We start from the raw sequence: 17898 nt of genomic DNA, 5'->3' as shown, positions 1-17898 counted from the left end.
CGCTGTTCCTGGCCCTGAGCCAGAAAGATCGGTCTGCTGTGCTGCTGCAGCTGTGAAGATGGCCCAGCTGGGGCAAGAAGTTAGAAAACGTCCATGTGGATCCTGCTGGCGTGATTCCCCTCCCTGCTCTGGCTGCTGCTTTTATTTTTCAGTCCTCGGGTAGATGCTTTTTCTGTGTTTTGTCCAGAGTTTTTGGCTCGATGGGAAAGAAAAGCCTTAGTGGACATACACTATCTCGGATAGCACTGGAAGTCTTGGTTCTCATATTTGTTTATTAGACATAATTTTTTCTTATTTGACAGAGTTAGTGAGAGAGACAGAGAGGAACTTCTTCCTTTCGTTGGTTTACGCCCCCAAATGACCACTATGGCCAGAGCTATGCTGATCCGAAGCCAGGAGCCAGGTGTTTCCTCCTGGTCTCCCACGCGGGTGCAGGGACGCAAGCATTTGGGCCATCTCCACTGCCTTCCCAGGCCGCAGCAGAGAACTGGACTGGAAGAGGAGGAACCAGGACTAGAACCCAGTGCCCATATGGGATGCTGGCTCTACAGGCAGAGGATTAACCTAGTGAGCCACAGTGCCAGCCCTACACATAATCTTTTTATTTGTTTTATTTTTAAAGATTTACTTTTGAAAGGGAGGACAGTGGAGTGGGGAGAGGGCGTGGTGCAGGGGCCCAAGTGCTTGTGCCATCATCGTCTGCTTTCCCAAGTGCGTTAGTAGGAAGCTGGATCAGAGGCAGAGCAGCCGTGGCACCAGCCGGCTCTCTGATACGGGCTGCTGTCATTGCAAGTGGCAGCTTCACCCACTGAGCCACATGCTTTGTGTTTTTACTCAAGAAGGATACTTCTGCCAGGTACGGAATTCTCAGAACTTACGTTATTTTCTTTCAGCACATTGAAGTTTATTATTCCATTGCTTCTGGCTTCCATGTTTCTGTTGAGAAGTCAGCTATCAATCTTGTTGTTGCTCCTTTGAAGGTAAAGCGCTGTTTTCCCCTGGTTGTGTTAAAGATGTTCTTTTTAGCCGGCGCCGTGGCTCAACAGGCTAATCCTCTGCCTTGCGGCGCCGGCACACCGGGTTCTAGTCCCGGTCGGGGCACCGATCCTGTCCCGGTTGCCCCTCTTCCAGGCCAGCTCTCTGCTGTGGCCAGGGAGTGCAGTGGAGGATGGCCCAAGTGTTTGGGCCCTGCACCCCACGGGAGACCAGGAGAAGCACCTGGCTCCTGCCATCGGATCAGCGCGGTGCGCCGGCCGCAGCGCGCTACCGCGGCGGCCATTGGAGGGTGAACCAACGGCAAAAGGAAGACCTTTCTCTCTGTCTCTCTCTCACTGTCCACTCTGCCTGTTAAAAAAAAAAAAAAAAAAAGAAAAGATGTTCTTTTTGTCTTCTGCTATAGCAGTGTTACTAGGCTAGACCTAGGTGTATTTTTCTTCGTGTTTTTCCTGTATGGAGTGATCAGAGGGTTTCCTTGGATCTCTGAATTTGGTGTCTTAAATCATAATTGGAAATCCTTAGCTGTTATGTCTGTTTTTATTGAGATATACACAGCATAAAGTGCATAGTTATCAAGTGTTCAATTTGAATTGTAGCATGTGAAAAATGCTGCCAGGATAATCACTTTGATTTCGACTATTTCTAATTCACTCTCACCTTTTCCCAGTCAGTAAATATTCCATCAACCTGTGCAGGCCACCAGTATGCTGACTTGTCTTTTAAAGATTTACTTAGTCATGTGCTTGAAAGGTGGAGAGAGAGAGAGAGAGAGAGAGAGAGAGAGAGAGATACAATCTTCCATCTGCTGATTTTATTCCCCAACTGGCTGCAACAGCCATGGCGAGGCCAGGCTGAAGCAAGGAGCCTGGAACTCTGCCTGGGTCCCCTCATGGGTGGCAGGGACCCAGGTACTTGAGCCTCATCTGCTGCTTCCCAAGTGCGTTAGCAGGGAGCTGGCTCAGAAGCCAGAATAGCCAGGATGTGAGCCGTCACTCGAGTATGGAACACGGTGTCCCAAGTGGTGACTTAGCTTGATGTGCCACAATGCTGGCCCCATTGTTCTGACTTTTAACACTTTGCTTTAGTATTATTTGTTCTTGAACTTGATGTAAACCCTGTGTAAACTTTGTATGAGCTTCATATAAATGGCATCATATATGTATATACAAACATATGTATGTATATTTGTGTGTGTCTGAGGTTCAGCCATATTGCTCTGTGTATCAGTAACTTTTAATGCTTGTGAGTAGGCTGACTAGACCGTTATTTCCCCGTGTTACAGCTGAGGGCTACTGAGGCTGTTCCTAGAGTTTGTCTACTTCAGGTTTTCTGTGAGCATTCTTCTGCATGTCTGTTATAGACATGTGGACTCATTTCGCTCGAGCATATCTAGGCGTGAAATAAGACCGGCGTTCCTTTGGCCGTTATTTCTTCAACTGTGCACATTAGAACTTCTCATTGCATTAAAATGTCTTTTAACTTTTCTGTGTTTTGTCTTTTTGTCTTTATTTTCTTTAAGTCTGTGTTCTAGTTCACAAATTTTCTCTCCAAATATAACTTATCTGTTAGCCTGTCAAATTTTTTAATTTTAAAAAAAGATTTATTTATTTATTTATAAGTTAGAATCGCAGAGAAACAGAGAGAGAAAGATCTTCCACCCACTGGTTTATTCCCCAAATGGTTACAACAGCTGGGGCAGGGCCAGGCCAAAGCCTAGAGCTTCTTCCAGGCTTCGCATGTGGGTACAGGGGCCCAAACACTTAGGCCATCCTCTGCTGCTTCCCCAAGTGCATCAGCAGGGACCTGGATCCGACGTGGAGTGGCTGGGACTCAAATCGATGCCCACATGGGATGTGAGCCCTGCGGGCAGCAGCTTAACCTGTTGCACCACAGTGTCAGCCCCTGTCTGTTGACTCTTTAATTTAGGTAATTGATATTTCTAGCTTATCGTTTCTACTTGGTTATTCTTCATTGTTTCGAGCTCTCTGACAATTGTAAGTTTTGTCTTGTAAATCCTTGACTAGTATGTGAGCATTAGAAGTAGAATTCTGACAATAATTTTTAAGGTGTCTAAAAACTTATATCCCTATCTGTTGTTTTTATGTGTTGAGTTACCAATTTGCAAATAAATTCCTTCTTGAGAAGATTAATAGTTAAATGGAGCTTAGAGTTCAGCAATGCTAATTATGTGTATATTACTCTGTGTGTGTGTGCGCACGCGTGTGTGCACATGTGTATATTGCTCTTAAGAAACCATTTTAGGAGACAGCAACTAGTTCAGAAAAATTCGTTTATCCTTTAAATGTGTGCTTTTGTGTATGTGTCTGTGGACAGGGTTTCAGATTTCTGTTGTCTTTTTTTAGCTCCTGTATAGAGAATATCTGGGTTGTGTGGGTTTGGGTGCGTCTGGAGGCCCACATGGTGCTATTTGTGTGTGGTGGGCAGTGCGTGTCTCAGGGCTTTGGTGCTGCCTCGTGTTGCTCCAAAAGGCTGAGGCTTTGCACTCTACACGGTAGAAAGAGTGACGAGTAGCTGCCACGAATGGATTAAATGCCGGTTCTTGACACTGAATGATCAGGAGATGGAAGAGTTAGTTTGAGAATAACTCGTTTCCTAACTGTGTGTTTTCTGTGTGTGCTTTTTCTGAAAAGATCTCTGCGCTTGTCCTGAGAGCCCAGGCATCCGAGATCTTACTTGAAGAGTTGCAACAGGGCTTTTCCCAGGCAAAGAGGGATGTTCAGGACCAGATGGTAAGTTACATTTTGAATAGACATTGCCTGCGCTTTGTATTCCTTTTTGTTCTGTGGTGCAATTGTCATTGTTAGGACTTCATCACCCTGCCCAAAGGTTACTTGTTATGTTGTCCAGTGCCTACAGAATGTTAGTAACAGACACCTCCGCAGGGCTGGTCTTGCAGCACAGCAGGTTAAACCACATCCTGCTTCTGATCCAGCTTCCTGCCAATGTGCCTGTGAAAGCAACAGAAGGTGACCCAAGTGCTTGGTCCCCTACTACCTGGGTGGGGAACTCAGGTGGAGTTCTTGGATCCTGGTTTTGACCTGGCCTAGCTCCAACCGTTGCATCCATTTGAGGAGTGAGCCAGGGGATGGAAAATCTCTCCCTGTCTCTTTCTCCCTGCCACTCTGCCTTTCAAATAAATAAATCTTTACAAACAACAAATTACCTCCTAACCAAAACATAAAATTCTCTCGTTTAAACTTATTTTTCTGATTAGGGAAACTGAACGGTAAAGCAGGACCAACATTTAGTTTTCAGTTGAAAATACAAGCTAAAAAGTTAAAATCTCAGAACATTGCTGGCGCAGTTTTTGAACAGTCATTGTGGTTTTTCTGGGCTGCTCCATTTACTGAGAGTAACTTCATTAATTTCATGGATTATGAAAAAAATGTATGTACGTTATGTATTGTAACTGCTGGCGACATTCCAGAAGGCTCTCAGTTCTGAGAGGGACCACGGCAGAGTTTCCCGTGCCGAGAGTGGCCTGGAGTCTTTACAGAAGAGTGCCCAGGCCTGAGGCCTGCTCTCTGGTCTGGCCACATTTGCCCAGTTCTGCTTTTTCTCAAGGCTGGAACCTTCATCTGATGGCTCTATGTGAGTCAGAGCAGAGCTGGTCCTGCTGGGACACCCCTACAGAACACCTCTTACCCAGTTCTCCCCAGGGCAGGTGGTGTTTTTAAAAAGTATCTCATGGGGAATAGTTTTTGTTTCTTTGTTGAGAGGCAGAGACAGCAAATGCAAGCGTCCCCATTCACTGGGCTGGTCTGCCGCTGACACTGGGAACCAGAACTCAGTTCAGGTCTTCCACGTGGGTGACAGAAACTTAGTAACTCGGGCCATCATTACTGCCTCCTGGAGTAGCATCGGTAGGGAGCTGGAGTCAACAGCTGGAGCCAGGAATCAAACCCAGGCCTCTGATGTGGGACGTGGGCGTCCTAACCATTAGACCAAACACCCACTCCCCAGCAGTTTGTCTTGATTGGCATCGAGTCAGCATCTGAATGGCCTGTGAGCTGACCCTGAGTCTGGGAAGCCTCACATCGTGACTGTTGCCTGCAGAGTTTCAGGCCTTATTTTCTCAGTTGAGAATGCGGAATAATAACCACTGGGCTGAAAACCCCTGCTAAATGCTGACCAGGTTTGATGGTGTTGGGCCTTCTGTGCTCCTGTGTTCCCTTGCATCTTTTTTTTTTTTTTTTTTTTTTGACAGGCAGAGTTAGTCAGAGAGAAAGGTCCTCCTTTCCATTGGTTCACCCCCAAACGGCTGCTACAGCCAGCGCGCTGCGCTGATTCGAAGCCAGGAGCCAGGTGCTTCCTCCTGGTCTCCTATGCAGGTGCAGAGCCCAAGCACCTGGGCCATCCTCCACTGCCCTCCTGGGCCAAAGCAGAGAGCTGGACTGGGAGAGGAGCAACCGGGACAGAACCGGGACTAGAACCCAGGGTGCTGGCACTGCAGGCGGAGGATTAGCCTAGTGAGCCGCGGCGGTGGCCTCCCTTGCATCTTTTTCCTCCTTGGTTTTTTAGAAACACATCTGCCTTTACAACAGTTTTCAAGTTGCTTACACCTAAAATGAATGTGTTGCAGGTGAAATTAGTGAACTGCCAAAATTAGAGTTCTGTGAACACGAATACTTGAACTTTATCCTTTTCTCAGAATTACCATGAGTGATTTTTTGTGTTTAAAATTTACTTATTTGAAAGACAGAGAGCACCCATCTGCTGGTTCACTCTCTCAGTGCCCTGGGACCCAAATAATTGAGCCATCACCTGCTGTCTCCCAGGGTTCTACATTAGCAGGAAGGTGGAGACAGGAGCCCAAGCTGCAAATAGACTTGGGTATTAAGATGTGGGTGTCATAACTGCTAGGCTTAATGCCTGCTCCTCCTCCTCCTCTTCCTCCTTTTTTAAATAACAAGCAAAGCGTTACTTAGCTCACGTTGATGGAGTTCAAGTCCACGCCTGGGTGGCTCCGTTGGTGTGGCAGCTGTGAGGGCAGCCGATGGCAGTGGCAGAGCTTGTGTGGAAGGAGGATTGCGTGAGCAGAGCCATGAATGCTGCCTGTGCTGGGAAGCAAACTTATTTTTCCTTAAGATTTGTGTGTTTGAAAGGCAGAGCGAGAAAGAGAGATACAGAGATACCTTTCATTTCCTGGTTCACTACCAAATGGTTGCAATAGCCAGATCTGGGCCAGGCTGAAGCCAGCAGCCAGGAATTCCATCCTTGTCTCCCACAGGGGTGGCAGGGGCACAGGTGCTTCTCAGGCACGTTAGGAGGAAGCTGAATCAGAAGTGGAGTAGCTGGGACTCCAGCTGCCCTCCAGTATGGAATGCTGGTGTCAGAGTAGCCGCGTAACCCACTGCGCCACATGCAGGTCTTGAATCTTAGTGTCTGAGGCCCTTTCAGAGAAGAGCAGCTACAGCAGGAGTTAAGATCTTGATATTTTCTCCTTTTTATTTTGAAAACCAGAGTATGGAGTTAATACTTGTTAGACCTACCCTCACACGTAGCAGTTGCTAGTATTTGTCTACATTTGTACATACTTGACTTGCTCTCTCAGTCTCTGCATGTGTGTAGGTGAATGTGTGTGTTGGTTTGTGTTTTTGCTGGACTATTTGAAGTTAAGTTGGACTCCATCACAGCACACCTATACATTTCAGCCAGTAGCTCCTGAGAACAAAGAAGTTGTTCTTCATGACCCCAGTGCTAATACTGCATCCTTCAAATGTAACTAATTGTCTCCCAGAGTCCTTGATTGTTTTTACTTGGTGGACTCACATTTTTTCCAATCCAGATCACATTTTGTTGCAGTGTCGCTTTAATCTCATTTAACCTAGTCTCTCACTTTTATTTTTTTTATGACATTGACATTTTTGAAGAATCCAGGCCAGTGGCCTTGTAGAATGTTTGAAGCTTATAGAATGTGTCTTATAGAATGTGTGTATCTGATTAGTTCCTCATGATCAGTGCAGGTAGGCATTTTGTCAAGAATACCGCGGAGAGGAAATGATAGGGCGGGAAATCCTGGCAGCATGGCCACATAGTGATGGGTGGTTCCATTCTGGGTGAAGACCGAGTTTGATGACTTGTCCAGGGGTGGGGACCAAGTAGTTTCAGAATTACGGCTTCGGTATTGCTGCCAACAGCAAACTTACTAAGTCATTAAACATTTCTTTGTAGTTGCTTCTCCCTTAGTGTTTCCCAGGGAAAGGTGCACTTTGGATACTGTGTTCCAGAGTTACTTGAGTTGTTTTTTTCCTCTGTGGAAACTCTCAGTTTGATAAGGTGGTGAGCTCCATTTGCTTCTCTTAGCATTGTGTTTTCAAATTAGCTCTTTTCTTGTTTGATTACGCAGTGTGGGTCATAAACCAAAACTATATAAACATAAACATCTGGCTCCCACTTCCATTCCCACCTACTCCATGTACAACCGTTTGCTTCTGCCTTGTCCTTTCACTCTATGAAAGTAAACACAGGCCGGCGCCGTGGCTTAACAGGCTAATCCTCTGCCTTGTGGCGTTGGCACACCAGGTTCTAGTCCCGGTTGGGGCGCCGGATTCTATCCCGGTTGCCCCTCTTCCAGGCCAGCTCTCTGCTATGGCCCGGGAAGGCAGTGGAGGATGGCCCAAGTGCTTGGGTCCTGCACCCGCATGGGAGACCAGGAGAAGCACCTGGCTCCTGGCTTCGGATCAGCGAGATGCGCCGGCCACAGCGGCCACTGGAGGGTGAACCAACGGCAAAAGGAAGACCTTTCTCTCTGTCTCTCTCTCTCACTATCCACTCTGCCTGTCAAAAAAAAAAAAAAAAAGTAAACACATACATGATTTTCTTTCTCTTCTTTCTATTCCAAATATAGTGGGGCCCTAATATTCTGTTGTAAATGGGTTGAAAGAGGTCAGAAAGCATGGATGCCTCTAGTATGAAAAAAAAATCAGAGCCAGTGATGTTTAATCAAAACTGCTGACTCAGGGTGCAGCTCAGCCCCACCCCGCCTCTGGGAAGTGTCCTCCCCCCTCCCCCCAGGGTCCTTGTCTGTCCTCCTGTCACTGTGAAGCCCAGCTCTCTCAGCACCTGGTGGTCCTGGAGGACACTGTGTGTTTGATCTCTGCTCCCCCTGGGCAGCAGACACCTAGCCTAGAGCAGTAGCTGCTAAAGTAGGTGTTGGGTGAGTTATCTGTGTGTATGTGTGCCCTTAGGGTAGATGACTTAGTGGATTAGACAGCTTTTTGTTACAAAAGTCCTAAGGTAAGCCACTTATGGAAAGGAGGCCGCCCTATTGACATCTGGTGATAGAATTCTTTGTTTTGTTTAAAATTTATTTATTTATTTATGTGAGTTTTTTTTTTTTTTTTGGGGGGGGGGGGGGCTTCTGTCTGCTGGTTTGCTCCCCAAGTGGCTGTAATGGCCAGGGCTAAACCAGGCCAAAGCCAGAAGCTTCTTCTGGGTCTCCCTTGTGGGTGCAAGGGCCCAAGCACTTGGGCCATCCTCCGCTGCTTTCCCAGGCACATTAGCAGGGAGCTTGATTGGAAATGGAGCAGCCAGGACTGGAATCGCCACCCATATGGGAGGCTGGCATTGCAGATGGCGGCTTTTCCCACTAAGCCACAGCACCAGCCCCCTGCTGATGACATTCTGACTGGCAGAGGATGGCACAGGATGTCACACAGCAGAGAAGATGAAAGATCACATGGTAGGCCACGGGGCAGAGTGGCTGGGCCCAACTCTGCTTTTACAACCAACCCTCTTGCAAGAATTGCTTTTTAAGGGCATGCCTCCAGAGGTCTCAGCACCTCTCACCAGGCCTACTTCCTATACACATAATTGGATTAAACTTAACAACTTCGGAGTGTAACATCTTCATGAGTTAGGGACCCATAAATGGTGTTCAAACCATACCACTTAGTATTAAAAATTAGCAGAAATTATATGCTTTCATAGAACTTTATCTTACATTCAAATTAGCAAAAACAACATTTTAAAAAGCTTTTTAAAAAATTATTTGAAAGGCAGCTCCTTCGTTGACCTCGAATACATGAAGCTTTTGGCCCGTTTGTGGTGATCCTGAGCTTGAACAGATGTAGATGCAGTGGGAGGCCGCCCCATGCTTCCTACTGAATGCACGCCGTGAGGAAGTAGGCTCGGAGATGCTGCTCTGCCTAGTGTGGGTCTTGGTTGTGTCAGCCTCTTCCCCTGTGCTGGAGTGCAGGGGTGTGGAGGGTAGAGATCACTGGTTCTGCTCTGATGGGAGAAAGAAGGGAGGAGGAGGTCAGGCCCTTGCCTCACTGCCTGCTTCCTGGGGACTGTGTGAAGGCTGCGATTTCACGCCCTCGGAGCTGTGCTTTTCTAGGTAGGCAGAGCTTCGCTGTGTGGCTCTCTGTCCCTGCCTCTCATCTGATTAGGCGGAGCATCTCTGCTGCAGCTGTCTCCAGGTGGGCGCCTTCCTGCAGTGATTGGTGTTTGCTTCTCTTCCAGGCAGTGCTGACGCAGTCGCGGGAGCAGGTTTCAGAAGAGCTGGCGAGGCTACAGAAGGATAATGACAGCCTCCAGGGGAAGCACAGCCTGCATGTGTCGCTGCAGCAGGCTGAAGACTCCATCCTCCCGGACACTGCCGAGGTCAGAAACATGAACGCGTGCGTTTCCTCGAACTAGCTCTGTTGAGATAACAATTCTCACGCCAAGCAATTCAACTGTTGGTTTCATTTTATTTGAATGGCAGACAGACAGATCTTCCATTCACTGATGCCCCCACAAATGCCTGCAACAGCCATGGCCAGGCCAGGCCAAGCCAGAAGCTCAATCCAGGTCTCCCATGTGGGTGACAGGGACCCAACTACTTGAGCCAATACTTGCTCTCTTGAAGGGTGTGCATTAGTTGGAAGCTAGAATTTAGAGTGGAGATGGGACTTAAACCCAGGCACTTTTATATGGGATGTAGGTGTCCCAAGCAGCATCTAAACCATTGTGCCAAACACCCACCCCACATTTCAGGCTTTTCAAATGTACAATTCGGACCTGGCAGTGTGGCACAGTGGGTGAAGCTGCTGTCTGCAGTGCCTGCATCCCATATGGGCAGTGGTTTGAGTACTGACTGCTCTGCTTCCAATCCAACTCCCTGTTAATGTGCTTGGGAGAGCACCTGAGCATGGCCCAAGTGCTTGGGCGCCTGTACCCCATGTGGGAGACCCAGAAGAAGCTCCTGGCTCCTAGCTTTGGCCTGGCCCAGCCCTGGCTGTTGAGGCCATTTGGGGAGTGAACTAGCAGATGGAAGATCTCTCTGTCTCCTTCTCTATTTCTCTCTCTGCAAATAAATGAATGTTTAAGAGTAAATGAAGTGTACAACTCAATTGTTTTCAGTATATTCATAGAAAAGTCCAGTCTTGACCACAGCCAATTTTAGAACCTCAGACGAAGATCCTGCTCTTAAATTGTACCTCTGTTTCCTTCCCTTCCAGCCTTGAGCAAACAGCAGTTCACTTTGTCTAATTTCCTTATCCTGACTCTGCCTGTGAATGGAGTCATAGCACATGCTCTTTGGTGTCTGGCTTCTTTCATGTGGTGTGATGTCTTCAGGGTTCATCCATGTGGTAGCCTGTATCAGCTCTCCATTCCCTTTCATGGCTGAGTAATACCCCGTTGTATGGATACATTGATTATGTGCTGATGGAAATTTAGATCGTTTCAGTGTTGAGCTGTTATGAATTTGCTGCTATGAGCATTCATGCACAGGTGTTGGTGTGGACATGTTTTCATTTCTCTCGAGCGCATACCTCATAGTTAAATTGCTGGGTTGCCTGTGGACTCTTAAATTGTTGAGCAACTGCTAGATTGTTGGCCAGAGCAGTGCATCATCTTGTCTTCCCACCAGCAGTGTGGAAGGCCTCAAATTTCTCCAGTTTTTTTGGTTTAAAAGATTTATTTATTTATTTGAAAGGCAGAGTTATAGAAAGGCAGAAAGAGAGAGAGAGAGAGATCTTCATCGGCTGGTTCACTCCCCAGATGGCTGCAACAGCCGGAGCTGGGTCTGTCTGGAGCCAGGAGACAGGAGCTTCTTCCACGTTTCCCATGTGGGTACAGGGGTCCAAGGACTTGGGCCATCTTCTATTGCTTTCCCAGGCCATAGCAGAGAGCTGGATCGGAAGTGGAGCAGCCAGGACTTGAACCAGCAGGAGGTGGCTTCACCTGCTACGTGCAGAGCCGCTCCCCCCTACTCCCTTTAGCTTTATTTTATTTGTTTGAAAGGCAGAGTGGCAGAGAGAGGTTGGGAGAGACACAGGAAGAGATCTTCCATCCACTGGTTCACTCCTTAAATGGCTGCAGTGGCTGGGGGTAGGCCAAGCTGGAGGCAGTAGCTTGGAATTCCAACCAGATCTCCCACAGAGGTGGCAGGGGCTCAAGTACTCAGGCCACTTTCTGGGGCTTTCCCAGGCATGTTGGCAGGGAGCTGGATTGGAAGAGAACAGCTGGGGCTCTGTCGGGGCTTTAACACAGGGTGCCATTGTCTCGGCAGCTCGCCCTGCTGTGCCACAGCACTGGCCCTATCTCCACATTCTTGGCAATACCTGTTGTTATCTCACTTTTGCTGTTACCCGTCCTAGTGGGCTTGCAGTGGTTTCTCATGCTGGCTTTGATTTGCATTTCACTGATCACGGTGGTGTGGACATCTTTGCATGAGCTTGTCGGCCATGTGTACATTTTCCTTGGAGAAATATCTCTTTAGCTCATTTTAACATTGGGTCATTTACCTTTTCCGTATTGAATTGTAAGAGTTTGTTAGATAGTCTAGATATGTGCAGTAGCAGATACATGATTTGTAGGTCCTTGCTTCTGTATCTGCCCAGTCTTTGTCATTTTCTTGATGATGTACTTTGAAGCATAAAAGTTTACATTTTTAATGGCTTTTATTTTTTATTTTTTTGGAATTTGCTAATTTATTTGAAAGAGTGACAGAGAGAAGAGAATCTTATATTTGCTGGTTGACTTCCCAAATGGCTGCAACAGCTGGGGCTGGGCCAGGCTAAAGGCAGAAGCCAGGAGCTCCATCTGGGTCTCCCATGTGGGTAGGAGGGGCCCACGTGCTTGGGTCATCATCCCCTGCCTTCCCAGGTGCGCTACCAGAGAGCTGGATCAGAGGTGGAGCAGCAGGGACTCAAACCAGAATATCCACATGGGACGCTGGTGTCACGAGCAGTACTACAATGCCAGCATGCACACGCACACACACACTCACCCCAATTTTTACTTTTGATGAACTCTGGTCTTCTGTTGTATCTGCTTTTGCTGTCTTGGTCTAGTCAAAGAATCCTTTGCCAAATCCTGGGTTCTTCTTGCAAGAACAGATTGAGAATGCACCAGGAGTTAGATGTTTGAATGAGTTACCAAGCTGGCCTCTTGTGAAATTTGTTTCAAATCTGGCCCTTAAAAGGTTATACTACATGTCTCTGTCCATAAAGATGACACTTTCTGTGGTTTTCATTCCTCTGTGGTTTGATGAGTCTGGGCTGTATTGGTTTCCCTGAGACATTTGTAACTATCTCCAACCTTTATACCCACACATTTCTAAACCTTTCCACCTATAGAAAATATTCTCTGGGGGCCAGCGCTGTAGCACAGTAGGTTAATCCTTCGCCTGCAGTGCCGGCATCCCATATGGGCGCCAGTTACAGTCCCGGCTGTTCCTCTCCCAATCCAGCTCTCTGCTATGGCCTGGGAAAGCAGCAGAAAATGGCCCAAGACCTTGGGCCCCTGCACCCACATAGGAGACCAGGAAGAAGCATCTGGCTCCTGGCTTCGGATTGGTGCAGCTCCGACTGTTTCGGCCATTGGGGAGTGAACTAGCAGATGAAAGACCTCTCTCTCTCTCCACCTCTGCCTCTCTATAACTGCCTTTTAAATAAAATAAATAATAAATAAGCACTTGGGCCATCCTCCACTGCACTCCCGGGCCAGAGCAGAGAGCTGGACTGGAAGAGGAGCAATCGGGAGTAGAACCTGGCGCCTATATGGGATGCCAGTGCCACAGGCAGAGGATTAACCTAGTGAGCCACAACACCGGCCCCTCTTAGAACAGTTTTCATTACTCTATGTTCCTTTTATCTTTTTTTTTTTTTTTAAAGACAGAGTTATAGAAAGAGGTAGAGAGAGAGGTCTTCCATCTGCTGGTTCACTCCCCAGATGGCCGCAACGGCCAGAGCTGTGCCGATCTGAAGCCAGGAACTTCTTCTGGGTCTCCCATGCGAGTGCAGGGGCCCAAGGTCTTGGCCCATCTTCTACTGCTATCCCAGACCATAGCAGAGAGCTGGATCGGAAGAGGAGCAGCCAGGATTAGAACTGGCGCCCACATGGGATGTCAGCACTTCAGTCCAGGGCTTTAACTGCCATAGTGCTGGCTCCCCTTTTATCTTTTTAAATAAAGTAATTTTGCTCCTTCAGAATTATTTTAAAATCAGATACTACAGAAGTGAAAGTTTCCCCAACCCTCCACTGTAGATTCAACCTCTACAACTTAGAGCTCATTCTTTTTTCATATTAGCATTGTTATTTTAAAAAATTATTTTATTTGAAAGGCAGAGTTACAGAGAGACAGAGGCAAAGAGAGGTCTTCCATCCATTGGTTCACTCCTCAAATGGCCACAACAGCTGGAGCTGGGCCAGTCTAGAGCCAGGAGCTTCTTCTGGGTCTCCCACATGGGTGCAGGGGCCCAAGGACTTGGGCCATCTTCTTTCCCAGGCCATAGCAGGGAGCTGGATAGGAAGAGGAGCAGCTGGGACTCAAACTGGCACCCATATGGGTTGTTAGCACTGCAGGTGGCGGCTTCACCTGCTATGCCACAGGCTGGTCCCTAAAAATAATTGTTAAAAAAGGTTTATTTATTTGATAGGCAGAGTACATAGAGGGAGCTGAAAACTTCATCTGAGTCTTCCACATGGGTAGCAGGGGCGCAACTACTTGGGCCGTCTTGTGCTGGCTTCCCCAGCGTACTAGGAAGGAGCTGGATTGAATGGAAGCAGTGGGGACTCAAACCAGCACTTTGATCATGGGTGCCAGTGTCGCACAGGGTGGCTTAACCTGCTTTCCTATAATGCCATACCCTCCTGCTCCTCTTAAATTCGAATTATTTATTTGAAAGGCAGGGAGACAAAGGACTCCCATCTGCTGGTCCATATCCCAGATGTCTGCAACGACTGAGGCTGGGGCTGGGCCAGGCTGAAGGTGAAAGCCGAGAGCTCCATCCAGCTCTTCCCCGTGGGTGCCAGGAGCCCGAGTACTCAGCGCCTGTTGCCTCCCAGTGTGCACGTTAGCAGGAAGCTGGAGTCAAGGCCAAAGCCAGGACTCGAACCCAGGCACACCAGTATGGGATGTGGGCATCCTAGGTGACATTCAACTGTTATTGCTACTATTTCTTAATATTATTTAAAATTTTTATTTTGATCATTTACAAAGACTTCAAAGCCCATTTTGCCATCAGCTCCTTGTTCTCCCAACCTTCCCACACCTTGTGGTCTCAGCAGGGGTCCCTGGCTCTCCGGGGGACCCCTTTCTCCTGAACTGGTGACTGTTTATGAACTCTTTCTGCTGTTACTGATTTTGAAACTGCTATCCTGGGCTGGTGCCGCGGCTCAACAGGCTAATCCTCCGCCTTGCGGCACCGGCACTCCAGGTTCTAATCCCGGTTGGAGCGCCGGATTCTGTCCCGGTTGCCCCTCTTCCAGGCCAGCTCTCTGCTGTGGCCAGGGACTGCAGTGGAGGATGGCCCAAGTGCTTGGGCCCTGCACCCTATGGGAGACTAGGAGAAGCACCTGGCTCCTGCCTTTGGATCAGCGTGGTGCGCTGGCCACAGTGCACCAGCCGCGGCAGCCATTGGAGGGTGAACCAACGGCAAAAAGGAAGACCTTTCTCTCTGTCTCTCTCACTGTCCACTCTGCCTGTCAAAAAAACAAAAAACAAAAAACAAAAAACAAAAAAACCTGCTATCCTTTAATTTATGTACTTTTTTTTTTTTTTTTTTTTTGGACAGGAAGAGTGGATAGTGAGAGAGAGAGAAAGGTCTTCCTTTTTGCCGTTGGTTCACCCTCCAATGGCCGCCGCGGCCGGCGTATCGTGCTGATCTGAAGCCAGGAGCCAGGTGCTTCTCCTGGTCTCCCATGCGGGTGCAGGGCCCAAAGACTTGGGCCATCCTCCACTACCTTCCTGGGCCATAGCAGAGAGCTGGCCTGGAAGAGGGGCAACCGGGATAGAATCCGGCGCCCCAACCAGGACTAGAACCCGGTGTGCCAGCGCCGCAAGGGGGAGGATTAGCCTGTTAAGCTACGGCGCCGGCCTAATTTATGTACATTTTTAAAAAAGATTTATTTATTTAGTTGAAAGGCAAAGTGACAGCAAGACAGAGAGCTCCTCTTTCTGCTGGTTCACTCCCCAGATGGCCAAAACAGCCAGGGCTGGGCCAGGCCGAAACCAGGAGCCAGGGGCGTCATCCGGGTCTCCCACGTGGGTGCAGGGGCCCAAGGACTTGGGCCATCTTCTGCTGCTTTCCCAGGTGCACTAGCAGGGATCTGGTTCAGAAGTGGAGCAGCTGGGACTTGAACCAGTGCTCCAGTATAAGATGCAGGCATCACAGGCTGTGGCTTAACACCCAGTGCCACAACACTAATTTATAAGTGTTTGTTATCTGAGAATCTTGGGATTCTTTTTAAAGATTTATTATTTATTTTATTTAAAAGGCATTTATAGAGAGGCAGAGGTGGAGAGAGAGAGGTCTTTCATCTGCTAGTTCACTCCCCAGGTGGCCACAACAGCTGGAGCTGTGCCGATCCAAAGCCAGGAGCTTCCTCCAGTCTCCCATGCAGGTGCAGGGGCCCATGGACTTGGGCCATCTTCTTCTGCTTTCCCAGGCCATAGCAGAGAGTTGGATCAGAAGTGGAGCAGCCAGAACTCAAACTGGCGCCCCTATGGGATGTCGGCACTGCAGGAGGCGGCTTTACCTGCCTGCTATGCCACAGCACTGGCCCCTGAGAATCTTGGTTTTTACTTCAAAATTGCTTCAGGATATAATTGGAAAGGTTTCTTAAAAAAATAATAAATAAGTGAACATAGAAGATTTAAGCTGAATTTGTTGTGACAAAGAGCCGATCATCTTAGAGAGCCATTCTTTACCATTGTGTGCCCTTGGCCTAACCTAGTACTTAGCTTGTTTGTGGTAGATGTTCAGTGAGTGAGTGGATGAAGGATTAGGGAATAAGTAAAGAAATTTTATCCTGGTAGCAGTCACTCTTGGTTCTGAGAGTCAGTCTTTTTTTTTTTTTTTTTTTTTTTTTTTTAATCTTCATTCCCTAATTCCTTCCAAATTTATGTAAACATCAGAGATTTCTGTTATTATTTCTAGTGAATCTCATTAAGTGTAAGAAGTCAGGTAAGGGGCCGGTGCTGTGGCGTAGCAGGTAAAGCTGCTGCCTGCAGTGCCGACATCCCAAAATGGCACCAGTTGAGTCCCAGCTGCTCCACTTCCGATCCAGCTCTCTGCTATGGCCTGGGAAAGTAGCAGAGGATCATGCAAGTCCTTGGGCCCCCACACCCGCGTGGGAGACCCCGAATAAGCTCCTGGCTTCAGATTGTCTCAGCTCTAGCTGTTGCGGCTCTTTGGGGAATGAACCAACAGATGGAAGACCTCTGACTGTAACTCTTTCAAATAAATAAATCTCTTTAAAACATTTTTAAAAATCACTTAACATTTTTATTTTTCTGCTTATGAATCAGTTTTGAGGGAAAAATGTAGTTGGCAGCACACATCTTGGGAACTGGCATTGTAGCATAGTGGGTTAAGTCTGCCATGCTGGCATCCCACGTGAGCTCTGGTTTGAGTCTTGGCTGCTCCACTTCTGATCTAGCTCCCTGCTAATACGCCTGAGCAAGCATCAGAAAGATGGTCCAAGTGCTTGGGCCCCTGTCATCCCTGTGGGAGACCTGGATGGAGCTCCTGGCTTCTGACTTCAGCTTGGCTCAGCCCACACCGTTGGCCATTTGGGGAGTGAATCAGCGATGGAAGACCTTTCTCTCTCTAACTCTGCCTTTCAAGTAAATAAATAAATCTTAAAAACACATATTTATTTATTTGAGAAGGACACAGACAGTGGGGAAATACAGTGGGGTAAGGGCACGGTGGTGGTATAGAGTACTTGGAGTCTGCTGTGAGTCAGGCCGTGTGCCAGCTGCAGACAGACAGCACTCCCCCCACATGGCTGTGACGGCCAGGAGCTGGGATCCTAATGCAGTCTTCACGTGAGTGGAGGAGCCCACGTGCTGCCCTCTGCTGCAGGGTGCGTTGCTGGGAAACTGGAGTTGGGAGCTGGGACTTGGACTCGGGCGCTCCGTCGTGGATGCAGGGTCGTCACTGCCAGGCTGAACGCTCCATCCCTAACTTCTGTGTTTTCTCTCACCCTCAACCACCGCTGGTTTCTTGAACACAGGCACTCCGGGAGCTGGTATTAAAGTACCGTGAGAACATCATCAGTGTGCGGACAGCAGCAGATCACATGGAAGAGAAGCTGAAGGCTGAAATACTTTTCCTCAAAGAGCAAATTCAAGCAGAACAGTGTTTAAAAGAAAACCTTGAGGAAACTCTGCAGCTCGAAATAGAAAACTGCAAGGAGGAGATAGGTGAAGCTCAAAGCGCTGTGGTTTGGAATTGGAATCACTAATGGAGTCTCTGACTGCAGGCAGTGCACGTGGTCGGGGGGCACGGCAGGGTCTCCGCAGGCAGCAGCACGTGGTCGGGGGGCACGGCAGGGTCTCCGCAGGCAGTGCACGTGGTCGTGGGATACGGGACACAGGACATGTGTCAGAAAGAATTCGGTAAGGACTCGGCCAGGTTTTCCAGGATAGATCCAGGAATC

The 17898-nt window shown here is 48.2% G+C and overlaps 1 protein-coding gene across 1 annotated transcript in view; it reads left to right on the top strand.

Annotated features, from left to right (window-relative positions):
- Positions 1 to 17898, top strand: part of RABEP1 (rabaptin, RAB GTPase binding effector protein 1) — a 106714-nt gene that overhangs the window by 82344 nt on the left and 6472 nt on the right. The window contains exons 12-14 of the mRNA XM_062175191.1: positions 3648 to 3746; positions 9484 to 9624; positions 17473 to 17662. Coding sequence (XP_062031175.1) covers positions 3648 to 3746; positions 9484 to 9624; positions 17473 to 17662 — 430 coding nt within the window. The remainder of the gene's footprint in view (positions 1 to 3647; positions 3747 to 9483; positions 9625 to 17472; positions 17663 to 17898) is intronic.

This window comes from Lepus europaeus, chromosome 18, assembly GCF_033115175.1.
Source record: "Lepus europaeus isolate LE1 chromosome 18, mLepTim1.pri, whole genome shotgun sequence".
Taxonomy (NCBI): Eukaryota; Metazoa; Chordata; class Mammalia; order Lagomorpha; family Leporidae; genus Lepus; species Lepus europaeus.
The sequence above is the reverse complement of the archived record's forward strand: the minus strand, read 5'-3'. Positions and strand labels throughout refer to the sequence as shown.